This window comes from Vicia villosa, linkage group LG3 (assembly GCF_029867415.1).
Source record: "Vicia villosa cultivar HV-30 ecotype Madison, WI linkage group LG3, Vvil1.0, whole genome shotgun sequence".
Lineage (NCBI taxonomy): Eukaryota > Viridiplantae > Streptophyta > Magnoliopsida > Fabales > Fabaceae > Vicia > Vicia villosa.
Window position 1 is genome coordinate 51,243,808 of NC_081182.1, and position 24,915 is coordinate 51,268,722.

The window sequence follows — 24,915 nt, forward strand, 5'->3', positions numbered from 1 at the left end:
ATCATCATCTACAACTCTTGAAGTCAAAGTTCAAATGTATATGTATGTTTCTTACAGTATATATTACATTTAGAGCTGTCAAATAAGCCCAATTTTTCAAAGCCTCAATTTTTAGGCCCCATTAAAACCCCACTTTATTAAGCCCCATCTTGATGAGAAATTTTTCAGGCCCTATAATTTTAAGCCCCTTAGTTAATATGTTATTTTTGGGCCCTATTGATGGGGCCTTATTCTGTTTCAAAAATTTCATCTCTATAATAACTTTACACTAATTCCTTTGTTTTTCAACGAGAAAACTCCACCGCACATAAAAAACTCCACCTCTATTAGTGAGACAAATAAAGTAGATAATTTAAATTATCCATAGAGCTTTGTTATTTTCATATTTATTTCGTTCGTACATTTCTAGTTTGAAAAATGTATAGGAAGTCATTGAGACATTTAAGTGTTCCTAGCAAAGTTTTATGTCCATGAGTTTAATGGATATATTGGATTATTCTGTAGGAAAAAAAAAGATGATTTATATGAATAGAAGTAATTCATCATAATGCCCTAATTGAGCTAACTATATAGAGTATCTTTCATATAAAGAGATGATTTATATGAATAAAAGTAATTCACATAATTTATATAAAAAAGTAGCTTTTTTTTAAAAAAAAAAATTATTAACTTTTTATTTTAAAATTTTTTGAAATTAAAATATTTTTTTAAAAACTATTCATTTTGGGGCCCAAGGCCCCTTCTAAATTTTAGGGCTTTATATTTTTGGGGCCTATATGTTTAGGGGCTCATTATTCTTAGATATTTTTAGGCCCCCTCGGGCTAGGGCTCAAATTTTTTGGCCCCTTAAATTGACACCTCTAATTACATTCTCAGTCACTTTTTTTTTGCTGCATGAAAACGTTAATGTGATTCCTTGTGCAGGTGAGAATACAAAGATAGAGAAAAGACATGTAGTCTTAACCGAAGAATTTCTGAACCAGAACACAGAAAACGGCAACTACGATTCTCTATCATTAGAGAAACGACTAAAACTACCAACCGAAGAGGTAGTGAAACTTGCCAAAGAAGCATCATTGAAAGCTATAAAAGAATGGGGACAACCCATTTCACAAATTACACACCTCATTTTCTATACAACTTCTTGTTTCGGTAGTGTCCCCGGTCCAGATTCCCGCCTCGCCAAACTCCTCAATCTGAAACCAACTGTCAACAGACTCATGATGTTTGTTCATGGTTGTCATGCTGGTGGCACCATCCTTCGTGTCGCGAAGGATGTAGCCGAGAATAATGTCGGGTCACGTGTTCTTGCTGTTTGTTCTGAAACCATGTTAGCTTCGTTTCAGACTCCTAGTGTTAAATCTATAAGCACTGATGTTCTTATAGGACACGCTCTTTTCGGTGATGGTGCTGCTGCTATGATTATTGGTTCTGATCATGATCTTTCTATTGATGAAAAGCCACTCTTTGAAATTGTTTCGGCTTCACAGACAACCGTGCCAGATACCGAGAACATGATCAGAGGACAGCCTGGTCAAATGGGTAGACTTGTTTATCATTTAGATAAGGATCTTCCGAACATCGTGGCTAACAATGTGAAGAAATGTTTGATTGATGAAACTGGTTTTTTTGAGGAAGATTTTGATTGGAACAAGTTGTTTTATTCAATTCATTCTGGTGGGCCACTTGTGTTGAGTAAGGTTGAAGAGAAACTTGGATTGAGTGAAGAGAAGTTGAGGGAAAGTTGGGGTGTGTTGAAGGAGTATGGGAACATGTGGAGTCCAACAGTTATTTTTATATTGGATGAGATGAGGAAAAGTTGTAAGAATGAAGGGAAGGGGACTACAGGTGAAGGGTTGGAGTAGGGTGTTTTGTTGGGGTTTGGTCATGGTGTCACTATTGAGACTGTTTTGTTGCATAGTGTTAATCAATAGTTACATATTGGTTCTCGGATACATGATGAATCAAAGAATTAGTCTTTACAATTACACGCACACTGATGTATTGGTACTCATCTTTTTCAATATTTGAGTAAGTTGTGGAAAGTTAATTTGTAATATTTGGTGTTTGCAATAAATATAATGGTGTAACTTTCTCTAATAAATATAAAGATGTAGTACAGTATGTCACAAATGATTGTGTGTTTTGGATGATACTTATAAAAAGTTTATCAAAGAATTATGATTTATACAATAGCCTAACTATTTGATCTACATTGCATCAATATCAGAGGATTCAAAAACCAAGGTTGTGAGTCCTAAAACAACCTGCATAGATATTGAATACACAAATTCTAAAACAGCCTGCAAGTGGAATTGGCATCTGCGTAAAGTTTATTGATACAAATTTTCTATTAAAAGATTGAGAACAAGCACAATTAATAAAAACATATTGCATTAATTCAAACAAGTTGGTGGTATGATACTAGAAATCGATATCTCATCAACTTAATAAACATTCAACTTGGCTCCACTTAGGAAGTATACATTATTAACTAATAGTGTGTTTAGATGAGGTAATTAAAAATTTTAAAGAAATTTAAAATTTAAAGCAACTCAAATGATTCAATCTAAATCCATTCATTTTTAAATTATTTTGTTTGGATGGAGTATTAAGATAATTCATTGATAGATTTTTGGGGTCATTTTTTATAAAATTTAAATTTTTTGGACCAAATTAATAATTGAAAAATAGAGACCAATTTGCAATTTTTAAAAATTTGAAGGACCAAATTGTAAATTTTAAGGACCAATTTGCAATATCTTGAAAAAATTTGAGGTCAATTTTGTAATTTTGGAAAATCTGAGGACCAATTTGTAAAATGTGAAGAAATAATGGTAACAAATACATTCTTTGGAGTACGAGGGGAATTTCAAATTCTTTGATTTTTGGTGTCATTTCAAAATAATTAAATTTAACTTAGATAAAATACTCCATAAATTTCTATCATTTTAACAATTCTTCATTTTTGTATCCAAACAATAAATTTCGTGCAAATCATTTTAAATTCCTTTAAAACATTACATTACCTTATTAAAATGCTTTATATCTTGGATAATTCCAAAGAACAAATTCAAAGGTAGGCCTCTTGTACAAATTGAAAATTTTACTACTTGTCATTTCTTTTATTATTGTTAGGAATTGAGTCTCTCATGATAAATTTGTTGCACATCTCTTAAAAAATGGTTATTTTCCAAGTATAAAATGTTTTAGTGTATAAATTCGGCCTTTCACTAATAGTCAATGCAAGATGATTTGAATCAAGAAATTCTAGAAGGCATGATTCAAATCATGCAAGTCTCTAACTCTATTCATGAAGTTTTTCTTTTTCAAAAAATTTGAATGAGGTAGAAACTCTATTCATGATCAAGTTTGAGAATTTGAATTTTGGTGCTAGAAACTGTTGGAGCAAAATTGATTTATACCAATCCCCTAGGTTTTGATGATAACAAAGTATTTAAAGAACAATTGATTATACTAATGTTTGTTTAAGTATGGAGGAACATAGATTAAAATTTATTCAAAGTCAGTTCTGACACTGCATTGAACATCCAAAGAGAAGTTGAAAGAACTAGCATATGAAGGACTAGATTCTGAAGAGGCCAACTTTTGAAGACCAGAGTCATAAAAAAGTCAACCTCTGAAGGATCAAAACCTAAACACTGAGACTCTGAACCTAGTCAAGGATCAAAACCTGAAGGTCCAGACTTTGAAGAGGTCAACTTCTGAAGATTAAGTCAACCTCTGAAGACTCAAAGTCTGAAGGATCAGAAGCTGAGACTCAAATAAAACCAATCAAAAGTTCAAGGACCAAGGAGTTTCTGACAAGTCACTATCAGACTCTAAAGACATTTTATCTTCTTTCGATTGTCCTATTCTGATCACATGAAGACAAAGCAGAAATCTGCAGAAGACATAAGGAATGCAACTGATAATTCCTCTTATAGCAAACGAGTTTCAAATGACCCTTCAATGAAATTAACCATATCAGAAAGCTTTGCAATGTCTCTAATGATGCTTCTCTCAAAGACTCCTTGTGCATGAAGTCTTCTCCAACGACACTTTTGTGTTCCTCTATAATATGAGCTGAAAAACTTAGAGAAACTACAACATTGCGCCTTGACAAATAAAGAGTTCTTACTCTTTCAAAAACAAAGCATAAGCTTAACTTAGGATTTCTTAACACTTGTATATTCTAGAAACTCCTAAGTCTTAGATTATGTATGTGTTCTATTATGTTTACACCTATGATTGTATATCAAGTGTAATACTCTAACACTCTTTCTTTCTAAGTTAGATTGTAGAAGTCTCTTGCTTGTAAGTTTGAGCATCTAAAGTCTCTTGCTTGTGTGCTTGAGCATTAGATGTCTCTTACTTGAGGGTTTGAGCATTGGAAGTCTCTTGCTTAAGTGCTTGAGCATTTGTAATCAGATTTAATTATAATCAATATCTCTTGGAAATGTAAGGGGACTGGACTACTCCTGATTTGTGGGAGGAACCGGGATATATCGTTTGTGTTCATCTTCTTTACCTATGCACCTTTATTCCGCTGCATACTTCAATCTCTGACTAAGATTCTAACCTAGAGTTCATAATTTGATCAGAGATTTTTTTAAGAATAAGAGAAGAAAACATTTACACAATTCAAACCTCGTCCCTCTTTCTTGTGTTTTTCTCATTTTCCGTTGGTATCAGAGCACGATCAGTGCTTTAACATTTAACATTAGTACAGAAATATTGGTGGCCCTAGAAACACTGATGTTCCCTTTGATTATAATGCTTCTAAAAGAAACAATTATAATTTTAAATCTCTAACCTTCAGTGGATATTCTTCTGAGTTTGAATGGTGGAAAATTAAAATGTACACTCACATCATAGGTCTTGATGATGAGTTATGAGATATTCTTGAAGATGGAATTGACATTGAAGTAGATGGAGTAGGTATGGTGGCTAACATAAAGTGTCTCACACCTGCTCAGGAAAAGATTTACAGAAAACATCATAGAGTAAATGGAATCATAGTAGATTCTCTACCTCATTCTGAGTATCTAAATCAAAATTCTCAATAAATCTACAGTGAAAACCATTTTTTAGTATCTTTGTGCTACTTATGAAGGAAATCAATAAGTTAAAGAGGCAAAGGCAAACCTTTTGGTCCAACAATATGAATTGTTCAGAATGAAGGAAGATGAATACATTGAAACCATGTTTTCAAGGTTTTTAATTCTTGTTTATGGACTTCAGGTTATGAACAAGAGCTATATAGTTTTTGGTCATGTCAAGAAGATTCTTAGGAGTCTTCTTGTCAAAAACAGACCAAAAGTCACAACTATTTAAGAAACTAAAGACTTAAATACAATTGTTGATTGGAGCTGAACATGTCAAGAAGTCAAAGTCTCTATCTTTAAAGTTTGTTGATCATTATGTCAAATCTTCTCAAGACTGGAAATCTGAAGAACATACTCATGAAGGAGGATTTGAAGGAGATTCAGAAGATGAAGAAATGGCATTCTTAATCAAGAGATTTCAATATCTGGCCAATAAGAATGATAGAATATTCTCATGTAAAGGCAATGGATTTAGAGGGTCAAGCTCCATAGTCAACAAAGATGACCAGAAGGGATGCTTTAACTGCAAGAAGCCTGGTCACTTTATACTTGATTGTCTAGAGCTGCAAAAGGACTAACCAAAGAAAGGAATCTTTCAAAAAAAACAGCTTCAAAAACAAGGTTAAGAAGAGTCTCATGGAAACATGGGATGAACTTGACAAAGAAGGGGAATCTAACAAAGATGAAGAGTCTCATGGCAACATGGGATGAACTTGACTTTAATAGGATATTACTTGCATCCATGATTTATGATGCAAGTAGGAGAAAAGGAGAAAGTCTTGGTTATTCTCAAAAACCTGACCATCAATGGTTTGGAACTATAGTTGAACCAAAGGATCCTTCTTCTTCAATTTCTACTCAGAAATGACTCTTTTCATACTTTGTATCAGTTGTTAACAAAGTATATGTTCTCAACTAGTCAGAACCAAAGATTGTAGAATCAGAGATTCTGAAGAAATTAGAACCAGAGACCTCAAAGTCAAAGGTTCTGAAGAAACCAAAACCAATGGTTCTAAAGTCCAAAGTTTTGAAGAGACCAGAACCTAAAACATCAAAGTCTAAGATTATGAAGGGTTCAGAACCAAAGGCTAAGATAAATTCAATACATAAATCTTTTAAACCAAAAGTCTTGAATAATTCTAAGCCTTACTACATGAAGGCTAAGGTACAAAGTCAGAAGAAGCCTTTTAGAACTAACCCCAGAGAACCCATGAAACTATGGATGCTTAGATCAGAAATTGTTTTTTCTACAGATATGTTTAAAGAGGGGAGAAAAACATCAGTATTGGTACCTAGACAATGGTTGCTCAAAACATATAAAAAAATCATATGTTATAATCCCTAACTCTGAAAAGGGGATGAGCTGTTGAGTTTGGAAGAAACTAAAAATAAAGGATCATTATTATGAGTATGATTGAAGTTGATGATTCAGAAACCATCCTCCTTCAGAAGTTGGATGATCAGAAGCTAGTGCTTTAGAATTTAACCAACTACTAAAGGTTATCCAGATGAATGAGTATCTGAATTAGCTCATGATGGTTCTCAAGGAAACAAATTTTGCCAAGAAAATTTTCTAGTGCAAGTCTTTTCATTCATAAGAGTTGAATCAGTTTCAAAGGGATGTATTTTAAATCTGCTACCAAAACTTCATCAAAAGGACATTGTTAGAACAAAATGGGTTTTCAGAAACAAGTTAAATAAGCTAAAAGGAAACAACACCAAAGCATATTAGAAGTTGCACAAAGGTATGGTAAGTTCTTTGTTTTCTTTAACATCTTGTAGACTTGATATTTTATAATATCAGTTAGAAGATTATCGGATGTGTGGAAGTATCATTTCAATACCTGCAATAATGTTGGCCTAACTGTGTAGCAAAGTATCCTATTCAACACTCAAGAAGCAGACACATAAAAAAACAAATATGAATTTAGTAAAAATTGTGTTCATAAGGGGGTGATAAATATAAAGTTCATTGTTGAACTAATATATTTATCAAGCCTCTTATTTAATAAAAAAAGGGGAATTGAGATTTTCAAAAAGAATCTGAATATTTTTTGGGAAGAATTGTGCTTTCTTCTGAATGAAGGATCAGAGTCTGATAATGATTAGAAACTATTATGATCAAAAGCTCTAAACTGGCTTCTGATGAACAGTAGACTCTGAAGCATCTAAGTCTCTAATACTTATAATATGATTTTTTGCCCATGAAACACCGCTATGATGGTCTAGGGACCTTGCTCTATCGGCTGCCCATCCTCGAGATGAATGGTCCCCCAAAGCAATCCACCATTTATCGAACTTTAAAAGTGTGGGAAAGGGTCAAGTGTGAACATCCCTAGTCAATAATGTCCTCGTAAGATGATACACGGAAATTATTAATGAAAACACACAATAGGAAATAATTCATTAAAGCAACATGCATAAATTGAGATCGGGATTGTGTCCATGGTATAATATCCACATTACAACAAAACTATTAGGAACAAACTCCACAGTCCAAGGACAAAAAATAACACAAAACAAGGAAGAAATAGTAAAATCACTCATCTAAAATAAGTTGTCTCTCCACCACAAATTTCTCCATGATGACTCCCTCTGTTACCAGTTGAACTCTAGGGTTGAGAAAGGAAACCAGCTCCAAACCATTTTCCAAAAGCCTCATTAGCATAAACAAGAAAGTCATAGACGGCTTGAGACTTTTCATTCCAAAAAAGTGTTTCTCTCTGCAACAGGTCTACTTATAAACGATTTCAACTTTCCCACATGTACCTCTAGTTATTTCGTCATTGATTTTCAATTTTCTTTCTCTTTTTCCAACTTTTGGGAGATTGTTGCATCCTCATCAAACTTCCTTATCTTTTTTTCATAAAGTTCACTTCCTTGGTGGATTCCTCTAGCTTCACCTTAATAATGGTGTTGTATACCACATAATCATTCGCATTACCATCCATCAACTAATTTTTGCATTACATAGCAACCCCCCCCCCCCCCCCCCCAGCCCAACCAGATGTACCCTAAGCATGCACTGAACCAAAATAGGAAACATGTTCTTCTTGATAAAATAGTCGCTAGCTTTGTTTTAAATCAAGCTTTCATCCATAATATTCATTTACAAAACCTTTATGACTTATGATATTGAAGATACAAAACTCATCATTTCATAAGGGATTGTATCATCGAACCATAATAGCACTTACATTTCTCAAGCACTAATCATGGTACACCTAGTCATAGGCCATCACCCTATGGTAGTAGGCCCCACATGACATAATGGAAAGACGAAAAAAATTATTAAAATTTCGTCACATGCATACAGATAAAATCACAAAAGCCAATAAAGGCCGAAGATGACTCCAAAATCAAATCTCTCTAAAAAAATTCAAGAGCATAAAGTCAGACACACGTGTAAAAGAATAAGTTGAACTAAAAGTCACACTTAGGCTACGCTGGTACAACTTCGATGGCTAATGCTTAAGACAAGTTAACACCCACTTCGTAAAGGCCAAATAAGGGAGTCATTGGGACAACAAAATGCCTAAATGATTTATCAAGTAAACCTAACCGCTGAATCAAAGTAAATCGAGATCTTGGAACATTTATCCCCTTAAAAAGGTCTCCTTAGAAGAAGGTTATATGATATTTTAAGAAAATCATTTGTCTTGTTTACTTGTCATTGCCACGTGTTATAGTGTTTGTAAAGAATACGTAATGCATATATTAGACTTGTAGAAATTTGTTATGTGTTTAGAATCTACGACGTAATCTTCTCAATAGCTCCCAACAAAGATTATTGGTCTCATTATAAAGGCGATACGGTTAGCCACAACACAAACATGTAAAAAGTAAAAGAAATGTCGATCAAATAGTACTCACATTAGAATCGAATAGAACATTGATGAAAAAGTCTCAAAAAAATGTAGAATATATCAATTTGCCGATCATGCCTGCAAAAAGTGTCCAAACGTTGTTGACAAGCCTAATTAAATATTTTATTTTTTAATATTTTGTATATATTAATATTAGTTATTAATCAATTATATTTTTTGGTTCTTCAATTATAATGTACCCTAAAAAACAATGACTTGTATTCTTTCGGTAATAAAATTCAAATTATTCTCTCAATTGTGAATCTTATTTTGTCCCTTTTTGAACTTTAATGGATGAATCAAATGATCATGTGAATGAGATTATATAATGAAGTTTAAATTTGGTAAGTTCAAATTCAAGTGGATGAATATGTGAACTTTAATCAAATTCAAGTGAGTTTTATGGTATTGCAAGTTCGTGAGAATTGAAACTTTGATTCAATTAAAAAGCTTCTTTTGTTCAATTATTTAAGTTCAACATATGAATGTATCGATTTAAATACTGAGTAAATGACATAGTGAATGGTATGGAAATGATATTGGATGAACTACAAATATTCAACTTTGTTAAACTCAAAACAAAATAAATGAAAGTATGCACTTTATTCAAATTCACATGTTGAATGATAAATGATTTTTTTTTTATGAGAATGGCATTTTGATTTGAAACGAAAATGAATTCTTAGGCTTTGTTTGCGAATTTGGAGGGGAGAAAAAGGGAAGGTTTCCGAAAACAAAATTTTAAAAAAATGTAGGAAAATATTTGACATTTTTTGAAAAAATTATTTTGTTTAAAATGATAAAAGAGTCATTATCATTACTAAATTTTTAATTTTTAGAATACTATAACAACCTAAAAGATATTTGAAAAATTTATGTATACCCTCCAAAATCCTTCTTCAATATAATTTTTGAACTCCCCCATTTTATGGGGTTTTTAATATTATAAATAAAATCAAACCGTCCAAAACCCTCCTACCCAAAATCTTTCTATTCTTTTCACTCAATCCTTCCTATTTTCTAAAACCTTCCCTCGCTTCCCGATCAAACTCGCAAATTAATTCATGATGATGGTTAACTTCAAATTCAAATATGATATATAAAATATATGATGAATGAGATGAGAATGAAATGAAATAAACAAAATGATCCTCAAAACCAAGTTGCTTTCTAGTCTCTGGACTTATGATGAATAATTTGACTAAATTGCATATAGCCATGACATAGGGACCTTTCAGATGTTCTTAGAAAACAGCAGCAATGCAATGCAGAACATATAAAAAACAGCAGCAATGGACACATATAAAAAACAGCAGCAATGCAGAACAATCTTTATACAGAAATGGTAATGAAATGTATTAAACTCCTCAATCTTCTGATATTCAACATAGTTGAAATTATATTGTACAAATTTAGAGAAATGTGGGCTTATAACATCCCAATCCAAAATACTACACAATGCATGACACAAGCAAAGCAGACAATTAAATTCCATATCAACCATCTTATACTACAGTATCTGATCTGCTTGCTCTTGCAGATAGAACTTACAACAATTTCTGATTATGCCTTTGGCGTTTTACCCTCTATAGTCGTGTCTTTCTGTGTCGTGTATCCAAAAGTCAGGAAATCTACCAATGTTATACAACCTACCAAAAGATCAGTCATCCAAAAAATGCACAAAATGTCAAATAGTTGGATATCAACAGTTCACGAAGTTAAAACGATAACCCGGAGGCTCACAAACCCTTCAAAATACGCCATGCCATCTGCTACTCAAACTGGTTTTCGGTTAAATTATCTTCGAAATTCAGAGAATTGGCGGCAGTTAAAAGCATGTCCATTCCTCCAACACTTTCCAATTCTTCTACACATTTATTGTTGCAATTGTTTTCATTATTACCTCTTGGATTTGAAACATTTTCACCGATTCTCAGCTTGTTATTCTCATACGCCCTTTTTGCCTGGGATATTGCCTTGATTCCGGCATCACATTTTTTGCAGAACCATTTCCCTTTTGGAATAGAAGATAGAGGAGGCTTCATGCAATGGATGTGATATGCATGATCACAGCCATCACAAAGGATAATTTGATCGTCATCATGATCGACGAGGCAAACTTGGCATAAACAAGAAGGGCAGTACCACCAACGACCATATGAATTTAATTGCTTGCTTGTCAAACACCTTACATGGTAGTAATTACTTGGGCAAAAAGGGTGACCACATATTCTAATTTTTTCACCATCAACTAGGACTTCATATCCGCACACTTTGCAATCCAGTGTTTTTTCCCCACCTTTAGATACTTGAACCCCATCATAGCTGTAATTTGATTTCTCTTCAAATCCATTAAGTGTTTCCTCATATGTAGTGAGGCTTTCATCACCAATTATTTTCTTCGGAGTCATTGCGTCATTCAACCTCGTACATACTACACAATTCTCATGCGGAGATCCAAAGCCACTGGTGGTGCAATTAGTACAATACCAGCTTTTGTGAGGTATTTCTTTCACTGCAGGCTCAATACAGGACAAATGGTACACCTTCTCACATGAATCGCACACCAAACAGTCTGTACCATCTGCCCTTTCTCCACAACGACTGCAACAGCAAATTTTATAGGTAGTGCATTCTTCTGTCTGTTCCGGTTTCATGTGTGAGTCCAATTCCTGGCAAAAAGTACTGATTAGAAAAACAAAACCAAAACAATTTTAATTAGCATTATAAGCAAATATCTCAAGCAAAGCCTTAATCATATCAAATGAGATTTGATACTCATAAATGGACAGGCATTTCCCAGTGCAACAGATTATTTGCATCCTGAACACAAGACTGTCAGACACATCTAATAAATTAAACTTGTTATTAAACTCGGCTGTTCAGGCCATTATCTCGGCACGGAACAGCAAACCAAGAAAACTGCGTCAGACCGTCCCTTCTGTCATGGATGGGTGACTTGGCTGGTACGATCATAATAATGGGATTAGATTCGAAAGAACGCTGCTTTGACACTCTGACACGGCCGCATGTGATGTTACCCTAAAAATTTTTAGGATAGAAAGATTATTTTAGACTTTTATTTCTAAATATGGATACTTCAAAAATTTTGATTAATTTATTTGTTGTTAACAATTTTGTTTTCATTAGTATTAACTGTATTAGTGTCTGCGTCAATAAAATATCGGCAATTCCGCTCCTCACTCCCGTTCCATTCCATTTTTTGAGATGGTTGTACCGTTGCTATCCGAGATTGATAATATAGAATTAAACAAGTCCACATCTGTTTTATTCAAGCAAATCGTTTAGGCTAGGGAATCGTTTAGTCCACATTGGTATATATATATATATATATATATATATATATATACACACACACACACACACACACACACACACACACACACATTTGGAACCACAGATATAATCTCATCTGTGAGCATGATCAGAAAATCCTTTCCTAAAATTTCATGTATTTGATCCCATCATGTATCTCAGAAAAACTTCACGAAAAATAAAACGTACCATTTTGTATTAGAATGGACAATATATATTAATAAACCACTACAGCTTCCATACAGTTAATTGCCTATTCACATTTGATCAGGTATGCATGGAACTGGTCAGCAATAAACTATGGTGATATAACTATGACATAATGTCTTTGTGCTTCCTGCTTTAAACATTTTCAAATTTTTCAAAAGAAAAGCATGAACACAACTCAAGTGAAGAAATTTCTGATCTCTGCCTGGAACAGAGGGAAATAGATAATTTACTTTTGGAAGAGTTACATTACAGCCACAATAAAACAAGACGCCAGAAAAGCATAATTTTGGTCTCAAATGTTGTGTTTCTGGTAATAACTGACTAATAAAAATTAGTCTCTGTCTCTGCCATAATTAATGGCATGTCGCAGGTTTCGTTGTTTTTTCTTCATAATTCTTTCCTAAATTGATCATAGATAGCTATCTCTATTTAATTAGCAGCCATGAAAATGAAATCATTTTTACAATGTTATTTCATATTTTCTCAATATATCAGAGGACACAGATGTATCTCAAGTACATACAACTACACAACCTGTATCTCGCAATAAACGAAACAAAACAACAGTGTCTAACTGCAATGTAAGAAAAAATAGCTATATTTTAAACATATCTAATAGCATACACCTCTAATATTTGGTAAGAACAGCTCGTGAAATATCAAAACGTAATTTTAAAACACTTACAACTTGTTTTTCATCTTCAAATGTGCTCTGCGCTGAAACTCCAACCTGGAGATATGGGAAATTGTTGTTTACAAGGAAAGCAAATAGGAACAGAGAATAAACTGTGAAACTTATGTGATTCGGCAGAATTTGATTACCAGTTCAGAGTAGAAAGTTGTTGACATGATAGAGAGGCTTTTAGAAAGAGCAGAGATCTCGTTACCAACATCTTGAAGCTTTCTCCAGACCTAGATTACAAATCAGGAATATCCGTACAAAATAAGAACCAGCAACTAACATGGAACATGCTATGAAGTACCATCAAACAAAACTAAAATAAACTAGTGGATCATATTATGATTTCTCCTAGCAGTGATACACGATAAATCAACCACTTCAAATCAACATTTTTGTATAATTAGCATTAAACATTAAGAGATAGCCAAAAGAAATAAATATGTTATGCCTGTATTCATAATACAAACTCAGCTTTTTCAGCAAGTTAACAACTGACAGTAACTAACATCTGATAGTTATCAACAGTTACACAAGAGTAGCTAAGAATAGCTTGTAATTTGTTGGCAAGAGGGAAGGACTTACTATCCTGAACAGAGCAATGAGTGTAGCCATTGTGAAGTAAAGGGGTCTGAACGGCAAGATTAAAAGAAAATATAATAAAGATTACCGAAGTCAAGGAGGAGTTAGGAAGGAGTGGCAGCATAAAGCAGCAGAAAACCCAAGGTGAAGTGAGGCTTGAATACAGTGGAAATCTGAGTGAAATGGGGTGTACAGGATCATAAAAATAAGACTGCAGCTCAAAGTTTTCCCTGTATTTTGAGTTTTTCAGACTCGCTAACTTGTGAGTAAACTTGGGAGTCCAAGCAAGCTAGTAGAGTTAGCAGAGATTTGATTCAAAGAGAGCTAGCATGAGTACACGAGTTAACTCGCTAGTTAAACACAAATGAAATGGAAACCAAATTAACTGAAAATTTGTCTTCTATGCAGAGATTAAAGTATTTATTATTTACTGTAAATTTGCTTCTGAAATCGGTTTTCTATCAATAACAGAGGTAAGTGTACACAGTCTACACAGATACTGCTATGAAATCATTCTGAAACAACCCCATGCAGTTCATGAGGCGTGTTTCTCTCTCACCGTTACCCTTATTCGCTTCTCCCCTTCATCTATCTGACCTCTATTCCCGCTTATATTCCCCTTAGGCCCAAATTCCTAACATATCCCGTTTATTTCAAGTTTAATCATAATTCATTTGCAACAGGTGCAGGTAGTTATCTCCTGTCAATTCCTCTTGCTGGTAATGTGAGGATTGATCCCCTACTTACACTTAAGGATGTCGCCAACTATCACAAAACTGAATTCTCAATACTTATCACACAGAAAACAGTTGACCCAATTAATCTGAGATTCTAGATTTGTACATACTTCATATTTTTACAACAAGACAGATAAAATTCAAAAATATCAACTTCAAATAGCATAAACAGAGGAGACGAAGCATATTGTTCACGAAAAGCCAGCAGATTGCAAAGTGCAAACTATAAAACAGGATAAGATGGCACTTTTACTATCAAACACCTACAAACACAAACCACTGTGAATCTTGATAAACGATTTCAATCAAAATCTCAATAAACGGTTTAAATTCAAACTATAAGTAATTTGGACAACAACACTAAAACAAAGCCACATAAAACAAGGTAATCAAGACAGCACAAGAAAATTACATGAAAGGTCTATAAAGTGCAACTGCAGACCATCAAACACATTGATACAAGTCAACTCATTCTTCCAATTATGCACATATATCCGCACGAAAGCCCGTCCACTGCCCCATCTTTTCACACTATAAATGCAATGAATGGAAGATATTTTTTATCATGGATAAATCCCTTTGTTAATTATATAAACCAAAAAAACCTGGCACAGCAAACTTTTAAAAATGAAGTATTTATATTGCCATGAATAATTTTTTCTATAGTTTTGTTGCTAGTAGAAAGAACCCTTATTTACTGTCTAAAGAAAGGATCTCTTCAAAGTGAAGAAGTTAGAAATAGAAACTCAAAAGTTTGATGCAGAAAGTACTAATGATTGTACATGATAAAGAATGCATAAACATCAGCCATAAGACTTAAGACCCCAACATCATGGTCTTAGATAAACCAGACATTCAGTCATCTGTGATTCTTAACTTGCATCAAGCATATAGGAATATATAAATTGTCTAGTTATATAGAGACTGCTAAAAAATACCTGTTGAATATCTGACAAGAAAAGTGCAGGTGATGGTTCATAAGTTTTCTGCTTCATCCTTGTGTTCACGATACTAAAATCCAATACGCTTTCAGGCTCTATTCCTTTGAAATTTTCAAGTAAAGTATTGCGTAATGAATTGAATTTTTCTGAGTTTAATATATCGTGGAGCAAGCGCTGACACTTCTCAGTCCCACCATGGTTATGGGGTTCACTAGAAGATCCATTTTGCTTGACATGTGTGTGCCCATTAGCTTCAGCCTGTGGTCTGTGAGATAAGCAGTCAAATTGTGAAGAAAATCCATGTCCATCTTTGTCAATTTTAGAAGTTCCCTGCTGTCAAAATAAGTTGGAGCTTAAAATTAAATGAATCTAAAGTACTTAGGAATGGATAGGTCAAGAAAGCGCACAACGGGTAGTTCTAGCAGAAGAACCAACCATAACTGTGGTGGCACAACTTCTTTGAGGATGCTGAACTAGTGCTTGCCCTATGCACCCCTCTATGCCACCATCGACATTGCCTAATGACTGATATGAATGCTTTAGTACATCATTCCCCCAATGTCTATGGGCACAATCATTTTCAGTATTGCCCAAAGTTGCATCAAAGGGTTCCTTCACAGCCTGCATTAAAAAATAAGAAACAAATACAGCACTTAAGAAATAATTAAGATAATGTATTGTTCTTCAAGGCATCTATCTGTCAGGGACTGGATCATATTATCGTGTGATGTAAACATAAAAGTTGAACCCCAACAACAGGACTTTTATGAGATAAAATGAATTAATATTGTAATATAATGAAAAGGAAGAAAAATTTAATCTCCCATTCTCCAGCCAAAGTTTTAGCATCTCAACTTTCAAATTAAACATCCTATGCATATCAATATGATTTTATATTTAACCTGAATATTATCCTATTATCAATAAACACAGGAAATTGTGGTGTTTCTTATATAATAATACAAAGAAATTAGCCAAATTGTGGTGTTCCTTATACAGCCAAATTTCTGCATATTGTTATTCGAATATCAATTTGACTAGGTAAATTGCATTCCCGCCATTCTAAATTTGCAGGAAATAGGTTGCAACTAGCCTCTATTTAAGCAGAGAATGAATTTTCATCCAAACAGAATAGTTGCTGGAGGATACTATCATGGCACTGCCCAATATAAATAAAGCAGAATTAATAAACTAGTCTGCTCTTGCCATTGAAGTTTCAACAGATGGTCCTGAATCAATAAGATCAAGAATATCATTTCATTTCCCTAGCACCTGAAGTTTGGGGTACTTTGGTCTAGATTTTGCAGGTTAACTACAATGGAGTAGGCGCATGATCATCTACTTGAAAAAACCAGTAAATAAAACATAAAAGACTGAAGAACCTAATACTTGCAAAAAAACAGTAAATATAACATTAAAGATAGATGAATCTAGAAATTAAGTGCGTTGAGAAAATTGACGCATAAATCACATTTAGAAATTAGATCTAATTAAACATTCCCATTTTTCTGGTTGATATTTTCTCTTTTCAGTCATTCCTTTTAGAACAGACATTGGATACATAGGTACACTGTACATATAATGGAAAACAAAGAGGAGGACAAACCTGGTCTGCCATATGACTTGTAGTTTCCATACATTTTCTCCAATCCTCCTTAGCTTTGCCTTTTGAGCTTGACTTATCATATTTCCGCCTCTTGTAAGTTAGAAGACAAGTAAGTCCACCAGAGCCCCCTTCGCCAGAATCAAACCCATCTGCAATTGGCACCCCATTGCTAACGCGTTCACTTTTCAAAACTCCGCCCTCTTCAATAACACCATTTTCATTCACCCCACTATTCAATACTTCACTTTTCAAATCCCCAGCCACATCAGTAATACCATTTCCATTGGCTAGTACCACCCCATCATTCATGGCTTCACTTTTCGAGTGTCGATCCTCTACAAATACACCATTTCCATTTACCCCGTTACTCGATATTTTACTTTCCAAAACCCCAGCCACATCAATAACACCATTTCCATTGGCAAATACCACCCCATTGTTCACGTCTTCACTTTTCAAGTGCCGTTCCTCTTCAAATACACCATTTACATTAAACGCACTATTTGATGCTTCACTTTTCAAAACCCTAGCCACATCAGTAACTTCATTTCCATAGCCAAATACCACCCCATTGCTCATGGCTTCACTTTTCGAGTGTCGAGCCTCTTCAAATACACCATTCCCATTTACCCCATTATTCAATACTTCACTTTTCAAAACCCCGGCCACATCAGCAACACCATTTCCGATGGCAAATACCACCCCATCATTCACGGCTTCACTTTTCAAATGTCGAACCTCTTCAGCAACACCATTCCCATTGGAAATTGGTACCTCATCAGAAATGGCTTTGCGTTTCAAACACCGAATTCCTTCAGCACATTTAGTGTCACCGAGACTGCTCACTCCTTCCTCAGCTCCCATATCAAAACAACAATCACCATTCACGGCTTCACTTTTCAAGCCCCGAGCCTCTTCGGCAACACCATCCCCATTTAAAATTGGCACCTCATCAGAAACAGCTTCGAGTTTCAAACCCTGAACTCCTCCACTACATTCAGTATTATCATCAGGATTGCCCATTCCTTCCTCAGTATTCATATCAAAATAAAAACAACTACAAAACCCTAGTTTACAAACAGAACAAAATTAGGGTTTCAAATTGAAGCCACACAACCTTCCAAGATCCAAGATTTTACCCAGATTTACTCACACTAACTTCAAACAACGAACACCACTCAAAAAGACAATGGAAGTTAAACCACACCCCTCTTGCTCCTGAAGAAATTTCAAATTCTCAAAAAAAAGTTCCCAGAGCAAAGAGATTGAGGGTTGCGTTTAGCTCCTGTGCATGATAAAGTGAGAGACTAAAATGGAAATGCAAAGAGAAAGGTTAAGATGAGAGGAAAAAAGGGTTTGAAAGTGGTGAGTAGTGAAAACGTGTGAGTGAGAAAGGTGGAGTTCACCTGAATTCGGTGGCGCTGCTACGCCAAACGCCGTTTTGCTCTCAGCTCTTTCGCTTATCCGAGTTGTTTTAGAACCCGACGCCGACGCTTCAGTGGATACTACTTCAACTTATTTTCAACTTACATTTTCCGCCTTGTTGACGGTTATTATCTAATTCCTTTTGACAATTTTACTCTTTGGGACAAAAAGGTAAATCTCTTTTTTTACATTGTAAAAATTAAATTTTTATAAATAAATAATTAAATTTATTATTGATATGAAATTTAATTAAAATTGTTCAAACACGACAAAAAGTCAACATAAATCTACTGAAACAGAAATAAATTGACCGACAAAAAAATTAAGCGAAATGTTAAATCACATTATTTTCTTTTTATAAACGTTGATATTGAGAAATATGATCATGTGGGACAGACTGTCAGTCGAAAAAGATAATTCTAACGATGTGCGGAAAATTCCAAGTATATGTTTGGTTGAGAATGATTCGGGAAGATAATTGTCACGAATGTAATCTCACATTGAAATGATAATAACTTTTTTTCTATAAGTAATAATTTTCACAAGAGAATAAATGATCGAATACTTAATTTTTTAAGTTTATTCTTAATTAAAAATATATTCATTGAAACTTTTTAAGTAAATACTAGTTTCTATTTTGAGGTGATTAGTTGAATTGGTAAAAATATTTATTTATTTGGATATGTAATAATAATGATTATAAAAACTTTGGAATAGATGATTCTCGTAATAATATACCATATATAGTTTTATTTGTATCCTCGTTGTTATAGATAAACATTTCTTAAAGATCGGGACTAAAATTATCATTTAATGTCTCTCAAATATACATCTCTTATTGTCTAGTAAAACTAAAATCAATCTTGATTACAACTGCACAAGCAACCTTCTTGTGACTAACCATCCGTACAAACTATCAGCGAGTGACTAACTCTAGATAATGAACCGTTCAGTGATCTCAGCAAGATATAACGTTCATCAACCCAGAAACTCCTGCACAAGCTACCTGCAAGTGACTAACCCTAGACAATGAACCGTTCAGTGATCTCAGCAAGATATAACGTTCATTGACCTAGACACCTCCAATAGTCTAACTAGACCTCTTGGACATCTCAAGTATATGAATCAGAAGGATACTCAAGGAACACCAATTCAAACTAGAATTGTTCTTCTGGAGATTACAAGTGTGCTTCTAATCAAGCAGATTTTTCTCATATTCTATGTGTATATTGTTTATGACACACTGGCTAGAAGTCACTTCTGGTGCCTAAACAATCTATTAGAAGTTTCTTAAGAAATAACACAATATGAGCAACAACTCTTGTGTTTTACATATTATTACAAGAATTAAAAATATCTTGTAGTCTTCAACTTCTGGATGAGATATTCTTTTTCTTCTGAAAGCAGATTAAGAGCAACAGCTCTTGTTGTTCAAATTGCTTCTTTAACTTGGTCTTCTCTTTCTTAAGTAAGGGGATTAGAGCTTCAATTCTTGAATGTAATTCCTTCTTGTAAGACCATTTTCCTTCCTTCTTAATAAGCGGGTGTGGAGCAACAGCTCTTCATGTTGATAGCTTCTAGAGCATTGATCTTCATCTTCTTCTTCAATACTGATCGTGGAGCTTTTTATAACTAGCAATACATTACTGAATTTAAGCACATATGAAAAACACTATAGAGCAACAATTCAGTGTATTCAATTAGTCATTCAATGTGAAGATTCTTTGGAGTGATCATGTATTTGTAGATATCTCATTACTCCTTTGAAGCACCCTGCATAACATGCAGATTTTTCTATTTCGCTCTTAAGATTTTTCGTTTTCACAGGCTGATGTTGTGTTTTTCAACATTCTTGTTTTCTCATCACACACTTCGTGTATATTGCCTCTTATGGTGCAGTTAATTTTCTTACACTTTCATGCTTGTGCACAATCTCATCTATTTTCACTTTCAAGGTTTTGCTCTTTATATAGACTTCTGGTATATTACCGTTGGAACATAACCGTTCAACCATATTTGAACATAGCATTTAATGCTCGGTATGGACTGAATCAGGAAATACCTATTTCCAAGGCGAATCTCATCATTGGTGTTTAATGGCGTGTCTTCTTCAATTTTCTTATTCCAAGATAGTTACTATTGGTGGCGTTATTAGTGGCGTGTCTTCTTTCACTCTTCCAAAATGTAGACCAAAATAGATGTCATAATTTTATCTTTACTTTGAGTACGGTAATTTCTTGCATGTGACTTAATTGGAGCAATTTACGATGTTCTTAGAAGTTTCTGATCACTCGGTCAAAACATCTTTTGTTGGCATTGCTTGTTCTTCTGAGGAAGCTTATTTTTCTTTGTAATATCGAGCTTTTGTTTCTTTGATAACTTCTGATCTTCAGACTCTGATTGTTGAACTTGCTTTTAATCAGAACATCTAATTATTTAACGATGTTTCATTTATGTGATCTTCTTGTTGTTTTGAGACTTCATGCATCTGATATTTCTGGTTTATTTCTTTGAGCTTGATTGATACTATTTCTGATATGTTTCAATCTTTAGTCTTTAAGCCAGTTTCTGATACAATCATTATGCGTGTTTTTTATGAATGTCATATAAGGCCTTTTAGCATAACATCTGCACACTCAATGAAATCATTAGTAATAAAATTGTTACTCACAAAATATATGTTTGTTATCATCAAAACCAGATTTTGAACATAGATCCCAATCTTGTTCTAACAGATAGTGCTCTTGAAGATTTATTGGATCTTTTTATACATTATAAGCCGCATAATCGGATCCATAGTCTTTAGAAACTCTTACTCTTTTACTTTGTCGAAGTTCTGTTTCTACATTGTTGTTGCTTTCTGTGCTTCTTATCACAGGAATATGACTCGATTGAGTGCCCCCGTTATTTCTCGATTTGAAGGGAAATTCGTATTCATATAAATCAACATCATTTGATTCTATGATCGCTTTTGCACTTATGTCATAAAACCTATATGCCTTACTGTTTGCTACATATCCAATGAATACACATTCATATGCTATATTAGTTTAACTCATTTCGGATCCAGATTTCTGACATAAGCCAAATATCCCTAAGTTCTCGAATAAGACAAGATTGGTTGTCTTTTCTTTAATATTTCATAAGGAGAGATATTACTCTTTGAATTGGGAACTCTATTCAGGACATAACAAATAGTCAATAAAATTTTCCCCCACCAGTGAGTTGCAGCACCAGAATTCATCATAATTGCCAAAACAAGTTCAGTAAGAGCTATATTCTTTCTTTTTGCTCTACCATTCATTTCAAGGGAATATGGAGCAGTCGTTTCATGTACAATTCCATGTTGTTTATAAAAATAATTAAATAAATTAGAATCATACAGTTTACCTATCACTACAAATTCTTACTAAATTATTTTCAAATTCTTTACATAGTTTTTAAACTTATCAATTTCATTCACAAAAATATCATTCTTTATGATGATGGTGTACAAATCTACCCCAATAAACTGATTAAATCTTTCCTTATTTATAAGTAAAAGAAAAAAACATAAACAAGATTCTTTATAATCTCTGGAGTATACATGACATCCTTCAAGATTAAAGTCTTTTCATAGGTGGACATGTTTCGCTTCTCCAATATCGACAACATTAGTGGTGTGGACATCTCCCAACAACATGTTCTTATCTTTAGTATTCGTGTATGTTTTAAACGTAACACGATCATAACAAACACGACGAGACACACTAGTGTTTATCCACCAACCATTAGATCCATCAACCATGTTAATTTCAATGATTATAGTAATAAATTATCCATTATACAAGTTAACATGTGCATTACGGGCTACACCGGGTTCAAGCCTGCTTCTACATCTCTTAGCCATATGACTTAGTTTTCCACTGTTGAAACAAAGGGAAAACAATGTCATTTCTTTGAGGTGGTGGTTGTTGTCTAGTTGGAGCAATTGGGGCCATAGAAGAGTTCTCATTCTTAATTCGGTTCACAATATTGCGGTTCTAATTCTTTAATGATTTGCCATATGACTTTAGAACCACACCGAATTTATTTTTGTTGTTTAAAACAATCAAGACGTTTCTAATTAATCATGTCTATGAGATTCTTATTCAATGAGAATAATCAGTCTCTCAATTAAAAATTATTTTATTTTGTAACAAAACATAATTCTTAAAAACTTTCAAACTAGGGGGTAGTTTGTGAGTAATAAAAGAAATTCGAAATGTTCATATAAATTCATACCTTCAGTGATGATCTTATGAGCTATCTTTTGAAGTTCGTGACTTTGGGTTTCTACGGACCTTTCATCTACCATCTGATACTTCACGTAGCTGCTAAAATCATTCTTCTATTTTCCAGCTTCTTCAATGTCATACTTGTTTTTCAGAGCCTCTTAAACATATTTTGAAGTATCACAGTTACTGTAATGGTCATACAGATCATTTGCGATTCCATTCAGAATGTTATAATCATTCTTTCTATAAGGTGATTTCTTTCCTAACCTGTAAATTATTTGCTTTAATCTGTGCAGCAAATTCAACTTCAACACTATTATGTGTTCCTTTTGAATCCTCAAATTTCTTACCGTTAGTTTGTTCGATTGATCCAGAAGGAGCAACAAAATGTCCTCGGTTAGAATGTTAGCTATCTTTTTCAACATTAAGAAGAAAATCATCTTTTTGTTGCCAACATTTAAAGTGACATCTCTCAAACATGAACGATTTGTCAAAAACAGTATCCGCAGAAGTACCAATAATTTCTTCGGGTAGCCATGGCAATTCGAAACATCTTAAAATTTTTGGATCACTATTTTAACAAGTTTTCCACCAAAGAAATTATCGGGTCGAGTCGAGGAACAATACGCTTTCTTTAAGACGTTTCGCGGTACTGCCAAAATTATGCAAAGTTGCTCTTAATAACCACGACGCCTCCAGCATAAAACAACTCAGTTTTATACTGTACGATTACTACTTGCATGATAGATAATCGATCTAGAAATACACCCTCAAATGATACTATGACCATTCAAATATGGTTAAATACCACCTTAGTATCTGGTATAACGATCAGTCGTAATAATTTCTCAAACCAAGAGAAATTTCAATAATTCTTTAAAGAGAATCCAAGAAAAATTATACTTAATAATTTATCAACTCAAATTAGGAGAAATTAACATTATTCTCAAAGGAGAATTCAAGAAAGTACTCGGAAAATTCAGCAAGTAGAAAGAAATGGGGAGAAGTTGGCGCTTCAGTAATTCGAAAGACGCAGAGTTATGAGAGTGAGGAAGGAAAAACTCAAAATAAGTTTTTGGTGTGTTTTAGAATGAAACAAGTGACTTCCTTATATAATGAAGTAAACTAACCAAGATTTCCAATCTAAGCAATGTGGGACTAAGGAGTTTTTTCAACTAACACACAACGTGGGACTTAACTTAGGAACTTTTTTCAATTCATCTTCCTATTTTGGAATATTGAAATTATGTTTCATCAACTAGTAAACCAACGTAAAAATTATAATTTTAGTGAAAATGGTGTGTTTGTACTAAATCTTCGAGACCTTTATATAGTAGAAAAGTCGTAATAACCAATTATTCTAAGGCGACTATATAATATCATGTGAGATATTGGATCGAACTCTAGTATTGTCGAAAGGTAGCTTCTTGGTTCGACAGTTCGACAGAGTTAAGCATGAAGTCGAAGGATTGTTCACATGCTGGTGTCGAAGTGTGCATGCTGTAGTCGAAGATGGGTCTAGCATGCAGATGTCGAAGATGCTAGGGTTGTTAGCATGTTAAATTAGGTTTTAGTGTTTAAACCCTAATTTGTTAAGTTAGCTTGTTTATTAAGTTGGCTTGTGTAATGGGCCTTGCTGAAAAAGCCCATTAGTTAGTATGTTAGGTTTTATTATAAATAGCATACTAGTCTCTCATCATTGCTAAGCTGCAAATCCTAATTTAGGGTGAGAGAGGTTATTTGTTATTCTTGTAAACTTGTAATCTTGTTTTAAGAGAAAGTAAAAGAATAGCAGTTATAACCAATTCTTGTGTTCCTCTTCTTATCCTCTCTAATTCCCTATTATACTTTGTTATTGGTATCGGTTTTCACAACAAATTGGTGCGGTGAGCGCGGAGAAGATGCCTTCAACAAAGTATGAGATTGAAAAGTTCACCGGAGTGAATGATTTCGGTCTGTGGCGCTTGAAGATGAAAGCTCTACTGGTTCAGCAGGGTTGTTTGGAAGCGTTGAAGGGAGAGGCAGCCATGAATGCAGAATTGACGGCAGCGGAGAAGACGAATATGATCGAGAAAGCACACAGCGCAATTTTGTTGAGCCTTGGTGATAAGGTTCTCCGGCAGGTATCAAAGGAGACGACGGCATCAGGGTTATGGGTGAAACTTGAAA

General features: G+C 34.0%; 1 protein-coding gene and 1 pseudogene across 1 annotated transcript; one reads left to right on the top strand and one right to left on the bottom strand.

Annotated features, from left to right (window-relative positions):
• Nucleotides 1-774: 774 nt before the first annotated feature.
• On the top strand, nt 775-1,934 carry LOC131655696 (chalcone synthase 6-4-like; annotated as a pseudogene).
• Nucleotides 1,935-10,328: 8,394 nt separating this feature from the next.
• On the bottom strand, nt 10,329-18,574 carry LOC131661383 (PHD finger protein EHD3-like). Its single transcript, XM_058930910.1, has 7 exons — nt 18,472-18,574; nt 17,066-18,132; nt 15,895-16,080; nt 15,457-15,792; nt 13,343-13,432; nt 13,206-13,250; nt 10,329-11,646 (listed from the first exon to the last, which is right to left on the bottom strand). The coding sequence occupies exons 2-7, from the start codon at nt 18,104-18,106 to the stop codon at nt 10,747-10,749; spliced, it is 2,598 nt and encodes an 865-aa protein (XP_058786893.1). The 5' UTR covers nt 18,107-18,132; nt 18,472-18,574; the 3' UTR covers nt 10,329-10,746.
• Nucleotides 18,575-24,915: the final 6,341 nt, after the last annotated feature.